The sequence below is a fragment of the Bufo bufo genome, chromosome 6 (genome assembly GCF_905171765.1).
Source record: "Bufo bufo chromosome 6, aBufBuf1.1, whole genome shotgun sequence".
Classification (NCBI taxonomy): Eukaryota; Metazoa; Chordata; class Amphibia; order Anura; family Bufonidae; genus Bufo; species Bufo bufo.
In genome coordinates, this window is record NC_053394.1 from 401191497 (window position 1) to 401205252 (window position 13756).

Below are 13756 nucleotides of genomic sequence, written 5' to 3' on the forward strand. Positions count from 1 at the left end.
CTCCATTGCATAGCCACTGAGCGAGTGTATGGGTATTGAGCCCTTAATGATACACAAATGGCAGCAAAAAGTAAAATAATGTCTATCTGAAGTGCTCAAATAAATAAGTCTCCATACACCAAACCATCTAATAAAGGCTATAAGCAAAATTCGCTCATAGGCACCTGGTGGAAAATCATAACATACCGAGAGACATGATGGAGGGCAGAGACAATAGGCACAGGACAGGCTGGAACCCCCGACGCGCGTTTCGCCTCAGCTTCGTCAGGAGGTCTGACTGTTAGTTCGGCCGGTGACATATACCCATTTTTGGTGTGAGATACAATTGCACTGCATATGTGACAGGGAAATTATAGTTAATCTGACTGTTAGTTCGGCCGGTGACATATACCCATTTTTGGTGTGAGATACAATTGCACTGCATATGTGACAGGGAAATTATAGTTAATCTGACTGTTAGTTCGGCCGGTGACATATACCCATTTTTGGTGTGAGGTACACCTGCACTGCATACGTGACAAGGAAATTTTTTTATTATTATTTTTTTTTTTACTTTAATTTCTTCTTTATTGTTTTCTAAGACAAGTGTATAAAATTCCATAACATACAGTTGGAGAATGATAAATAATGTGATATAATTATACACAGACTAATGCAATTAACCCTTTTTACCCACCCCCCTCCCTTAATTGATTCCCTGCTGCGTGATCCGACCAAACCTATATTACTCTATCTATCTGTAACCGGGATTTTTGCAGCGGAGAACCCACCCTTTCAAAGTCACTCTATTTTCCTGCTATTCTTCTATAGGAGTCGATGGTATCCATCAAAGCCCTCCACTCAGAGAAGGTAGGGCTATTTTTTGTGCCCCAATATTTAACAATCAAGGCCTTTGCGGCCATGAACCCCTCCAAGAAAATGCGTATCTCGGAGGGAGTTAAATCAATAGGGGGGAAAAGACCCAGTATTGCCTGCATAAAGCATTGATTGACTTTGATCTTGTCTTCTGTACAGTTCCTCATAAATACTGATCCAAAAACGACTTATTTCTGGACAGTTCCATAGTAGATGACTCAGATCAGCATTTTCTGCTGAGCACTTCCAACACATATCCCTCTTTTCCTTATATATTTTGGCGAGGAAGGCTGGGGAGTAGTATAGGCGATGTACAATCTTGAACTGCATCAATCTATATTTTTGGGAAATCAATACTTTTTTTATATTTTGGTATATTATATCCCAATCTAGGCTACTCCCATCGCCCAATTCACCTTCCCAGCCCCCCTCGCTTTTGAATGTTGTTATTTCCCCAAGACAGTCCCGCAATCTGCGATATATTTGAGAAAGTGTAAGTTGTGTATCCTTAAGCTTAAAACAATAATCCAAAAAGGAATTTGCCCTAATAGTCAAAAGGGACTTATCCTGAGTACTCATAAATTCGTGCCTGATTTGTGCATATCTATATCTATCTAAAGGCTCGACAGTTGGGCCCTTTATTAATTCATCTAAGGGGGTGATATTACCATGTGATATTATATGAGTTAAACGGTTGATACTGCGTGAATTCCAGTATTTATATTCTACAATAAAGGAATTCAAGAGGGGCCTGGATGTATTTCTGGAGTGTAATAATATTACAGGCTATAGCTACTAGAGAGGGGTCGTTGATCCAGGGAGTTATTCTGATTGCCTGATTGGAGTCGGGAAGGAATTTTTTATTCCCCTAAAGTGGAGAAAATTGGCTTCTACCTCACAGGGTTTTTTTGCCTTCCTCTGGATCAACTTGTAGGATGACAGGCCGAACTGGATGGACAAATGTCTTTTTTCGGCCTTATGTACTATGTTATGTACTATGTATGTTACAATTAACATAAATTATTTTAAATTATGATTGTGCCAAAGTGGGGTAAAGTGAGTAGGGCCTATTACACCCAATAATTTTTTAATCTTATTCCAAACCTTATTTAACGTGTCGCTGATTAAGCACTGTTTTTTTCTTTTTCCTGGGTGACCAGTCTCCAAAATTGAAAAAATATCCCCATACGGCCCCTGGAAGACCTTTAACAAAATATTTAACAATGAGGCAGACTGGCGGTCCCACCCACCACATTATCTGAGCTGCAATATAGTATCCCTGAAGGAAGGGGAGGGACAGACCCCCATCTTTCTCAGAGAGCCAAAGATATTTTTGCTTAATCCTAACCCTTCCCCTCCCCCAGATTAACTCATTCAACAGTCTATCCAGCAGCCCGAAATATGAATCATCGATCCATATCGGACACGCTGTCAGGGGGTAAAGAACGATAGGGAGGACCACCATCCTAACCAATGCAATCCTTTCTGCCTGTAACAAAGGCAACTTTTGCCAAGTGCGGATCTTCTCCCTCACCTTATTAATCATGGGGATAATATTTAGCTGATTATATCTAGTCAAATCCGCACAAATCCTAATACCCAGATATCGGATAGAATCAGTAGGTCCAAGTGGCCTAATGCCTAAAGAGCTATCGGGGGGTGGTCGAACAAGGGGGAGGAGTTCGGATTTATCCCAATTTACTTTATATCCTGATAGTGAACCATATTCTTCCAAGATACTCATGACAGGTGGAACTGCTTTCCACCCCTGCTTCAAAAAAACAAGAGTATCGTCCGCATACAGACTGATTTTATCTTCCTCTCCTCTCCCTCCAAAGCCAGCAATCTGATTAGATTGTCGAATTCTGGATGCAAGGGGTTCTAAGGCCAGGGCGAAAATCAGAGGTGAGAGGGGACATCCCTGCCGAGTGCCTCGCTGTAAGGGGAACTGTTCGGAGTCAATCCCATTTATCTTAACACTAGCAGTAGATCCACGATAGAGCAATTGTATCCATTTGATAAAGTGCTCACCCAAGTTCATTCTGTCCAAGGTTCCCCACAAGAAGGGCCACTCCACCCTGTCAAAGGCCTTCTCAGCATCCAGAGACAGGATGGAGCGGTCCTCCCCGTCCCCAGTATAGATGTTAAGAAAGGCCCTACGAATATTGGATTGTATATTTCGTTTTGGGATAAAACCCGTCTGATCCGGGTGGATCAGGGAATGAATGACCCCCCTCAACCTGTTTGCAAGCAGTTTTGCTAGTATCTTGTAATCGGTGTTAAGTAATGAAATTGGGCGATATGACCCAATTTCATTCTTGTCTTTATCCTTCTTCAGGATTAAAGAAATAGAAGCCTCCCTCAAAGAAGGAGGGAGTGAGCCACTACTCCAAGATTCATTAAGCGTTTGAAGGAGGAGAGGGAGTACCGCTTTACGATGTTCTCTATAGAATTCAAAGGGTAAGCCGTCTCTGCCCGGGGCCGTATTACTTTTTATACTATCGACAGCCGTCTCTAGCTCATCGAGGGTAATTGGTAAGTTTAATTTAAAACAGTCTGGATCGGAAAGATGAGGAAGAGCCACGCTATCTAAAAAGAGAGCCAGGGCTCCGTCGTCAACTCCAAGGTCCGACTGATATAGCTTACTGAAATGTTCTGTAAAGGCTGATTTAATATTTATATGGTTATTAATTAAGACACCGGAAGGCAGCTTAATTTGCTTTATTGGAATTTGGCTCTTTTGATTAGCAATCACCGATGCCAGCATTCTACCTGTTTTACTCTTTTCAAGAAAGGCTTGCTGTCCCGCAAAGAAAGACTTATGTTGCGCTTTTTCATATAGGAAAGTCTGGTATTTCCTCTTAGCCTCCATTAATGATAGTCGAACAGTTTCCACATTCTGTCTAGCCAGATCTGCCTCCAACTCCCCAACCCTTTCTGCCAGTTCCTTTTCAGTCTTAGCATATTCTGTCCTTTTTCTTCTGATCCTCATACAGTATATCCCTCTTATCATAGCCTTCAGGGAATCCCACACAAAATGTACATGTGTGGATCCATAGTTTAGCACCCAGAATTCTAAGATGTCTTTCCCAATCCTTTCTTGGTCACCAACCAAATGGATCCAGTGTGGATTTAACCTGAAGGGTTTTCTACCATCTAAAGACGCTGGGTCAGCCGTCGACAACAACATTGGAGTGTGATCAGAGATACCATATGGCTCGTACTTCATTTTTTGCACTGTTCCAGGAATTCTGAGCTCACCAGGGACAGATCTATCCTGGACATAGCCTTGCAAGATCTACTAAAACAGGAGAAGGCGATTTTTTCCCCCCATACAGAAACTGCCACAAATCCGTGAGGCCCATCTCCTGGCAGATCCTGCTAAGGGTCGTGGGCGGGCTAACCCTGAGCTGGCACCTGTCTGCCCTGATACCCTAGACGGGGTGTGAACCCGTGCGGCGAGCAGGATGCCTAAACCCTTAGTCACTCTAACAAGCCTAGAGTGGGGAAAGGCCGATGGGAGCACTAGTCACCATCACTCATGTCTAGGAGAACAGCAGGGGAAGACAGCAACAAACAAACTATATCAGAGATAGACTTATCCAGTCACGAGCAGAGAAGGCGATCTCAATCACGACAGTCCACGCCGGACAAGAGCTCCACAGCAACACCATCAAACGATCTCCTTCAAAGGTCAGAGTAGCACTGGAAGTAAGGACTATCTCTGGCAATGACTGCAAGTGAAAGTGAAACTAATATAGTAGCTGGGAGTGGCAGACAGGACTCACCTGAGAAGGATGCCTACAAACTCCCAGTCAGGACAAAAAGGTTCACAAGGCAAAACCCAGATGACATACCCTGAACCACGGAGCAAACGCACAAGCTATCGCGAGTAGCAAGTCGCTGCGACCTTCTCCTCCCAGACCTGTCTGGATCATTCACAGTCGTGACAACAAGGCAATGAAGTCCCGTGCTCCTCTTACACACCGCCTAGGCCTCCCCCCCGCACCCCCCGAGACCCTCCTCTCTCCCCCCGCCGTTCCAGACGAATTCTTTAATAAGAACAACAACAAGGTCCCGAAAGGAAAGGATTAAACAGGTACATCATCATCAAGCACAAAAAGAACCAACAAACTGAAAAACTCATATCCCCCTAGCCTCCAGCCAAGCAGAAGTTTCCTCAGTGCTAGAAAAAAAGGTAAGTGTCCTCATATACTATTCTTAATTTCGCCGGGAACAGCATAGAATATTTATTGTTGGCGTTAATGAGACGTTTCTTAATCTCCCCAAATTGCCTTCTTTTAAGCTGAGTTGAAAAAGAATAGTCAGGGTAGATCGAGATTTTATTTCCATTGTATATCATGTCCCCTAATTCTCTCTTTCGCCTCAATACTTTATCCCGGTCACTAGTGCACAAAATTTTAGCAAGAAAGCTGCTAACAGGCAGATTTTTTTAGGGACTCTGTGTGCCCGTTCGACCATAAATACTGATGAAAAAGATTCTAGGCCCAGGGCGTCCATCAGCCTTTTCTGAATGAATCCCCCTGGGTCACCCCCCTCGGATCTTTCCTCTGCGTGACCGGTCTTCCAGATCCGTTAATTCTTTCTTAAGAGCCCTATGTTCTATATCCATCGTCTCAATTTTTTTCCCAATAAGGAAATTTCTTTTTTGTGGCAATTAGGTTTGATTCCGTTTCATTGGCCCTGGAGCGGATTTTATCCATATCATCCCTGATAAGAGAGATATCAGATTGCATTGAACACACAGTGGTTGTCAGAGTTCCTAAGGCTTGGTTGGTGATTTTCAGAGTCTCCAAAATGTCCCCCAATATTTGCTCGATTGTTTCCATGCGCATATGTATTCGATTATCCATAACCTCCTTTCCGCTATTGTCAGGAAACATTGCGGCATTTCTAGATTCTTCCTTTTCCTCTGGGCGGGCAAGGGGTTTTAGTGGGGGAAGATCTTAAGTACCTCTCTGTTAGGTTTAGGGCTTTTATTTTCTGGGCCTTTTGGGGACGTAATGCCCAAAGATTTCCTATTTTGTGCTTTTGGGGCCATATTCCGACCTTTAGTTAAAAAAAAAAAACTCTGTCGCATAAGGGTATAGCCCCCAGAGCACAATTCTACCTAATCCTCTAAGGCCCCCTCCGGATCCACAAGAACTTCAGAGTGGCACTTCAAGCATATATTGCTAGACCCTTCTACCTGTACCAAGGGGGTCCCCTAGGTCGTTCGAAGATATTCAACTTGTTAATATTGTTAGTGGATTAGTGGTTTAACCAGTTTACCCCCACAGTTAATGGCCAGTCCAGCCTAGAGTTCAGTTGATTAAGTGTTAATGGTACAGTTATATACAAACCGGATTCCAAAAAAGTTGGGACACTATACAAATCGTGAATAAAAACTGAATGCAATGATGTGGAGGTGCCAACTTCTAATATTTTATTCAGAATAGAACATAAATCACGGAACACAAGTTTAAACTGAGAAAATGTACCATTTTAAGGGAAAAATATGTTGAATCAGAATTTCATGGTGTCAACAAATCCCCAAAAAGTTGGGACAAGGCCATTTTCACCACTGTGTGGCATCTCCCCTTCTTCTTACAACACTCAACAGACGTCTGGGGACCGAGGAGACCAGTTTCTCAAGTTTAGAAATAGGAATGCTCTCCCATTCTTGTCTAATACAGGCCTCTAACTGTTCAATCGTCTTGGGCCTTCTTTGTTGCACCTTCCTCTTTATGATGCGCCAAATGTTCTCTATAGGTGAAAGATTTGGACTGCAGACTGGCCATTTCAGTACCCGGATCCTTCTCCTACGCAGCCATGATGTTGTGATTGATGCAGAATGTGGTCTGGCATTATCTTGTTGAAAAATGCAGGGTCTTCCCTGAAAGAGATGACGTTTGGATGGGAGCATATGTTGTTCTAGAACCTGAATATATTTTTCTGCATTGATGGTGCCTTTCCAGACATGCAAGCTGCCCATGCCACACGCACTCATGCAACCCCATACCATCAGAGATGCAGGCTTCTGAACTGAGCGTTGATAACAACTTGGGTTGTCCTTGTCCTCTTTGGTCCGGATGACATGGCGTCCCAGATTTCCAAAAATAACTTTGAATCGTGACTCGTCTGACCACAGAACAGTCTTCCATTTTGCCACACTCCATTTTAAATGATCCCTGGCCCAGTGAAAACGCCTGAGCTTGTGGATCTTGCTTAGAAATGGCTTCTTCTTTGCACTGTAGAGTTTCAGCTGGCAACGGTGGATTGTGTTCACTGACAATGGTTTCTGGAAGTATTCCTGAGCCCATTCTGTGATTTCCTTTACAGTAGCATTCCTGTTTGTGGTGCAGTGTCGTTTAAGAGCCCGGAGATCACGGGCATCCAGTATGGTTTTACGGCCTTGACCCTTACGCACAGAGATTGTTCCAGATTCTCTGAATCTTCGGATGATGTTATGCGCAGTTGATGATGATAGATGCAAAGTCTTTGCAATTTTTCGCTGGGTAACACCTTTCTGATATTGCTCCACTATCTTTCTGTGCAACATTGTGGGAATTGGTGATCCTCTACCCATCTTGGCTTCTGAGAGACACTGCCACTCTGAGAAGCTCTTTTTATACCCAATCATGTTGCCAATTGACCTAATTAGTGTTAATTGGTCTTCCAGCTCTTCGTTATGCTCAAATTTACTTTTTCCAGCCTCTTATTGCTACTTGTCCCAACTTTTTTGGCATTTGTTGACACTGAAATTTTGAATCAACGTATTTTTCCTTTAAAATGATACATTTACTCGGATGAAACGTTTGATCTGTCATCTACGTTCTATTACAAATAAAATATTGACATTTGCCATCTCCACATCATTGCATTCCGTTTTTATTCACAATTTGTTTAGTGTCCCAACTTTTTTGGAATCCGGTTTGTAATTATACAGGTGACTTTCACAAAACTTGCCCGTCCTGGATAGGTTAAGGTCAGCAAAACGGTTCCAGGTCAGACGCGGTCCATGCGGTCCACCTCACGCCAACATCTCCATGGCCCGGTGCTTTGTTGGTTTCCTGCTTTATTATTTTGCTGCTTTGCATGTGTTACACCTGGGCGACACACGAGCTCGGGGTTCATCAGCAGTTCATGCAGGGTCATAAATCTCCCGGGGCAACTGCGGTTTTCCTCTCACGTCCCGCAGTGCATCCCTCCATACAGCAAGCCAGCTTGACGTCCCGTTAGGAGTTCATGCGCCGCACGGGACAGCTGCTATACCCTCTCACAGCTCGCAGATTATCCAGTCCAGCGCCACAAGATTCATCAGCTGCCTGTCCCGGTCATCAAGCATCGGCCAGGGATACGGCACCATCCGGTCCTAACATATCGGTCATGCCGCTGAGAGGTGCACAGAATTCTCAGACGCCCGGCGGTCCTTCCGTTACCGCCGTGGAGCGATCAGCTGGTTAGAGGCGAGGAGAGACGGGGTGGCCCAAGGTAGCGGGGGGGAGGAGCCCGCAGCACGCCCTACGCCATGCCGCACGCCGAATCCGTGATATATAGTGCTATATATTAGTTTTTTAGAATATTCGTAATTTTTTTCCATCTGAAGTCATGATTTCTCCCTGCTTAAGTTGCTTGACAAGCAACCTAAGCAGGGAGGAATCATAAATTCAGATGAAAAAAATTATGAATATTCGAAAAACGAATATATAGCACTATATTCGAAATATTTGCGAATTCTCGAAGTTGCAATATTCGCAATAAATATTTGTAATTCGAATATTCGCGCTCAACACTAATATTTATTACTGTGTCTCTCCAGAACTACACAGTAGTGAAGAAGACCTCTAGTGAGAGCTGTCAGGCCCCTGTGTCTGCAGAATGGGGAGGAACCCTGAGCCCAATCATGGAGCCTCCACCTCATCCCCTGATACATGAGGAAATCAATAGAGAGAAGATCCTAGGACTCGTCAACAAGATGATTGAGTTGCTGACTGGAGAGGTGACACTGCTGGGAATGCTGGGACATTACACAGGAACACTATGAAGGAATCTGGGTGATGACCATATCATTGTGTTGTCAGGTTCCTATAAGATGTCAGGATGTCACTATCTATTTCTCCGTGGAGGAGTGGGAGTATTTAGAAGGACACAAAGATCTGTATAAGGACTTCATGATGGAGGATCACCGGCCTCTCGCATCACCAGGTAATAGACACGACTAAATCCACATGTCCTCTCATTATCTGTATGTAAGGAATGAATTCAGTCACTGGATGTGTTTCCTATAGTTAAAGAAGAGAGAACAAAACCGGAGAGATGTCCCAGTCCTCTTCTTCCACAGGATGGTTCAGGAGAACATCACAGTGTCCCACAGGATGATCAGGTAGATGGAGTTCTCATGAAAGATCTCCTATGATCTGTAGAAGGCTGTGAAGATCTTGTGTTCTGTCTTGTTTTATCCACCAGTATTATATGTTTTATCCTTGTATAATGAGAAAGGGGGAGATGGCAGGATTACAGCTGACTATAGATATTACATGTTGTCTGGATCTTCTCACTATTTTCTGGTTATGGAGTCTTCTGGTTGGAATATTTATACAGGAGATCTGCAGATATTAGTGTCACATAACTTCTACTGTCCGGTCGTTTTTGGCCGTCATGATAATTAATGATCTTTTCTGATCACACAATATATTCCACACGACTTCTACAACCGTCTGATGACTTCTACAATATTTGTTTTACAGGTTCAGAATCCAGGTGAAGATCTGAACACTATATATGTTACAGAGGCATATGTGAGGGGTGATGAGCAGAGTACAGAGGACATTCCTACAGACAACTGCCCAGGTGAGTAGTAAGCACTAAATAAAGCAATAAAACCTCACATTTGATGTATGTTTAAAAAATGTACTGAGATAAACCAATTACTCCCCCTTGTGTACGGATCTTTTTTACATCTCAGGATTCAATGTCATAACAAGCATCCATCAGCAATAAAACATTTGTTCCCACTTATTGGTCAATGTAAAACACCCTTAAGAGTGTGTGCGGACTATGGACTATAGTTATTTGTAGACATTTGCCTCTTTGGCTACTATGCAAAGCCATCAAAATGCTACTTTATTGCGATAAATGTGATAAATGTGATTTATACTGTTGTGTGCACTTATATGGTTTCATATTCTTGAACTACATTTATATGTTTATTGCAATATACGCTATAGCTGCACAGCACTGTGGAAAGGGTTAATGCATATCCACTACTAAGGCGGAATGCACACGGCTGTGAGCGGTCCATGGTATCCCGGCCTGGCATCCTGCTGAGAGCGCTTCATGCCGCCGCTGCACTACAGTAATACACTCGTATGATCTATACGAGTGTATTACTGTAGTGCAGCGGCGCCATAAAGCGCATGGCGTTAGTGCATCCAATGACGCCGTGCGCTCCTGCTCTTAGCAGGATGCCAGGCCGGGATACCACGGACCGCTCACGGCCGTGTTCATTCAGCCTAATACTGAGAGACTTTATCACTTTATACCTACCTACCCTGGAGGGTAAAAAGCAGACACACCGACCTTCTGACTGTCTGGTTCAACTCTGTTGTTTATGTCTGAAGACTTGTTTTTGTCTGGATAAGCTGCTTAGTCATTCCTATATACTTGCATTCAATTCCTTCTGAAGAGCCGCAACATGTGGTAACACTTCAACAGTGTCTGGAGGACCCAGAGTAGCTTTGGGTCCACCCCATCCCGGGCAACTGCAGATTTACCTGTTGGACAGGCATGTGCAGTTTCTATTTGAATTTTAACTATAGAGGCAAAGCTAAATCCATATAAAACATCACTTTTAATCTGTAAAGCATTAAAATGTTCCATATGAAAGCAAACTGTGATGATAGGTGACACAATAAATCCAGTCACCTGAAAAACAAAATAAAAAAACAGGATACTAAGGGCATGTTCATATTTGTGTCACAGTATTCTTTAAAAACAGTGTAGAGAAATGTCCATTATGTGCTGTTTCTCGAAAGCGCTCCTGTCCCGTTCTTCAAATTGTCTGCCTGCTACCCATTATACTTCGCTTGGCTCTGATACCTGGCTACGTTTCTAACTATGCTCCTATCTTATCCACTGGCCGGTTACATCCCAGCCATTCTCCTTATGATGACCTTTTGACTACATAGAGAATCTACAAGTTAAAAAAATTGCACAAATAGAAAACATTTAGTATAGTTATTTTCTAATATAACTTCTGACCACAATTAGTACAGTATATGACATCCCACAGTGTTGTTCAGAATTCTGGGTTTGTCTTCTGATTCGGCATTGCTTGGAGGATTGTAATGGCAGATCCAACATCAGAGCAGGCTAAACGGTTACAAAGTCTACCACTGAACACCAGATACTTGGTGTCTGTCAATAACTATTTCAAGATATCCCGACCCAACAGATTTTTAATAAATCACATCAGAACCTGGTAAATTTATACTGTAAATCTATGTCAGCTCATAGCCATGACTTCATTATACATGACGTGACCATACTACTTCTTCCCTCTGCCCTCTGTGCTAAAGTGCATGTAGATGTAGGGAGTGTGCGAGACAGACACCACTGTCCATTTCATTAAAAAGGATTGGTGATAGACACACTGAAATGTGAACTTATGAAGATGCTAGCATCAAGGCAGAAGTGGAAAACTATAAGAGAATAGCTTGGTGACCTAACATCATGATCTACTAGTCCTTGCCCCGAAGTCTACCCTTAGATTGTGCAAACCACTTTTTTAAGAATTGAATAAATGCTAATGATTTTTTTTTTCTTGGCAGATGACTATATCATGAGCTCAAAGGGACTTCCGATACCTAAAGATTTAAAAGCAGATGATCATGCTCTGGTACAAGATGCTTATCAAGTATATGTCATTATCCCAGATACACCCTTAGCCTTGCAAAGCAACAGTCAATCATTTGATCTTTTTCAACGAGTCCTGCCTTTTGATTCATCACAGATTGTTAAGCAAAATAAAGGACACAGAAGAGGTGAACATCCAACAACTCCCACAGGGGAGAAGCCATTTTCATGTTTAGAATGCGGGAAACGGTTTACGAAAAAATCTATTCTTACTACACATAAGAGAATTCACACAGGGGAGAAACCATTTTCATGCTCAGAATGTGGGAAATGCTATAGGATAAAATCAAGTCTTACTATACACCAAAGAGCTCACACAGGAGAGAAGCTATTTTCGTGTTTAGAATGTGGTAAACAGTTTACCAACAAATCAAGTCTTATTACACATAAGAGAATTCACACAGGGGAAAAACCATTTTCATGTTTAGAATGTGAAAAATGTTTTATCCAGAAATCAGATCTTGTTAAACATCAGAGAGGTCACACGGGGGAGAAGCCATTTTCATGTGCAGAATGTGGGAAATGTTTTAGCGATAAATCAAGTTTCATTTCACATAAGAAAATTCACACAGGGGAGAAGTCATTTTCATGTTTACAATGCGGGAAATGGTTTAGGAAAAAATCTAATCTTATTATACATGATAGAATTCACACAGGGGAGAAACCATATTCATGTTTAGAATGTGGGAAACAGTTTACCAACAAATCAAGTCTTATTACTCATAAGAGAATTCACACAGGGGAAAAACCATTTTCATGTTTAGAATGTGAAAAATGTTTTATCCAGAAATCAGATCTTGTTAAACATCAGAGAGGTCACACGGGGGAGAAGCCATTTTCATGTGCAGAATGTGGGAAATGTTTTAGCGATAATTCAAGTTTTATTTCACATAAGAAAATTCACACAGGAGAGAAGTCATTTTCATGTTTAGAATGCGGGAAATGGTTTAGGAAAAAATCAAATCTTACTATACATGATAGAGTTCACACAGGGGAGAAACCATATTCGTGTTCAGAATGTGGAAAATGTTTTAGTCAGAAATCAGATCTTGTTAAACATCAGAGAAGTCACACGGGGGAGAAACCATTTTCATGTGCAGAATGTGGGAAATGTTTTAGCGATAATTCAAGTTTTATTATACATAAGAAAATTCACACAGGGGAGAAGTCATTTTCATGTTCAGAATGTGGGAAATGGTTTAGGCAAAAATCAAGTCTTATTATACATGATAGAATTCACACAGGGGAGAAACCATATTCGTGTTCAGAATGTGGAAAATGTTTTAGTCAGAAATCAGATCTTGTTAAACATCAGAGAAGTCACACGGGGGAGAAACCATTTTCATGTGCAGAATGTGGAAAATATTTTAGCAATAAATCAAGGCTTATTATGCATGAGAAAATTCACACAGGGGAGAAGCCATTTTCATGTTCAGACTTGGAAAAGTTGTAGCTTGGATCTCACAGGCAGGAAGCTGTATGAGTAAAGCACACTGTATTACTCATACAGCCAATGCATTCCAATACAGAAGTATTGGACTGCATTGTAAAGGGGATTAGACCCCCAAAAGTTGAAATCCCAAAGTGGGACAAAAAATTAAGAAAAAAGTTGAAAAAATAAAGAAAAAAGTTGAAAAAATAAAGTTTTCCCCCCAAAAATTAAGTTTCAAGTAAAAATAAACAAAAACGTCATTTTCCCCAAATAAAGTAAAAAAAAATTAATAAAAAATAGAAAAAAAAAAAAAAATTACATATTGGGTATCGCCACATCCGTATCGACCGGCTCTATAAACATATCACATGACCTAACCGCTCAGATGAACACTGTAAAAAATAAAAACTGTGCTAAATAAACCATTTTTTTGTCACCTTACATCACAAAAAGTACAACAGCAAGCGATCAAAAAGGTGTATGTATACCAACATAGTACCAATTAAACCTTCACCTCATCCCGCAAAAAATGAGCCCCTACCTGAGACAATC

At 41.9% G+C, this 13756-nt stretch overlaps 1 protein-coding gene across 1 annotated transcript in view; it reads left to right on the plus strand.

The window, feature by feature from the left end:
* Positions 1 to 13225, plus strand: part of LOC121005768 (zinc finger protein 260-like) — a 32175-nt gene extending 18950 nt beyond the window's left edge. Inside the window, exons 4-8 of the mRNA XM_040438533.1 lie at positions 8678 to 8857; positions 8940 to 9063; positions 9147 to 9241; positions 9606 to 9708; positions 11688 to 13225. Coding sequence (XP_040294467.1) covers positions 8678 to 8857; positions 8940 to 9063; positions 9147 to 9241; positions 9606 to 9708; positions 11688 to 13225 — 2040 coding nt within the window. The remainder of the gene's footprint in view (positions 1 to 8677; positions 8858 to 8939; positions 9064 to 9146; positions 9242 to 9605; positions 9709 to 11687) is intronic.
* The last annotated feature ends 531 nt before the right edge of the window (positions 13226 to 13756 follow it).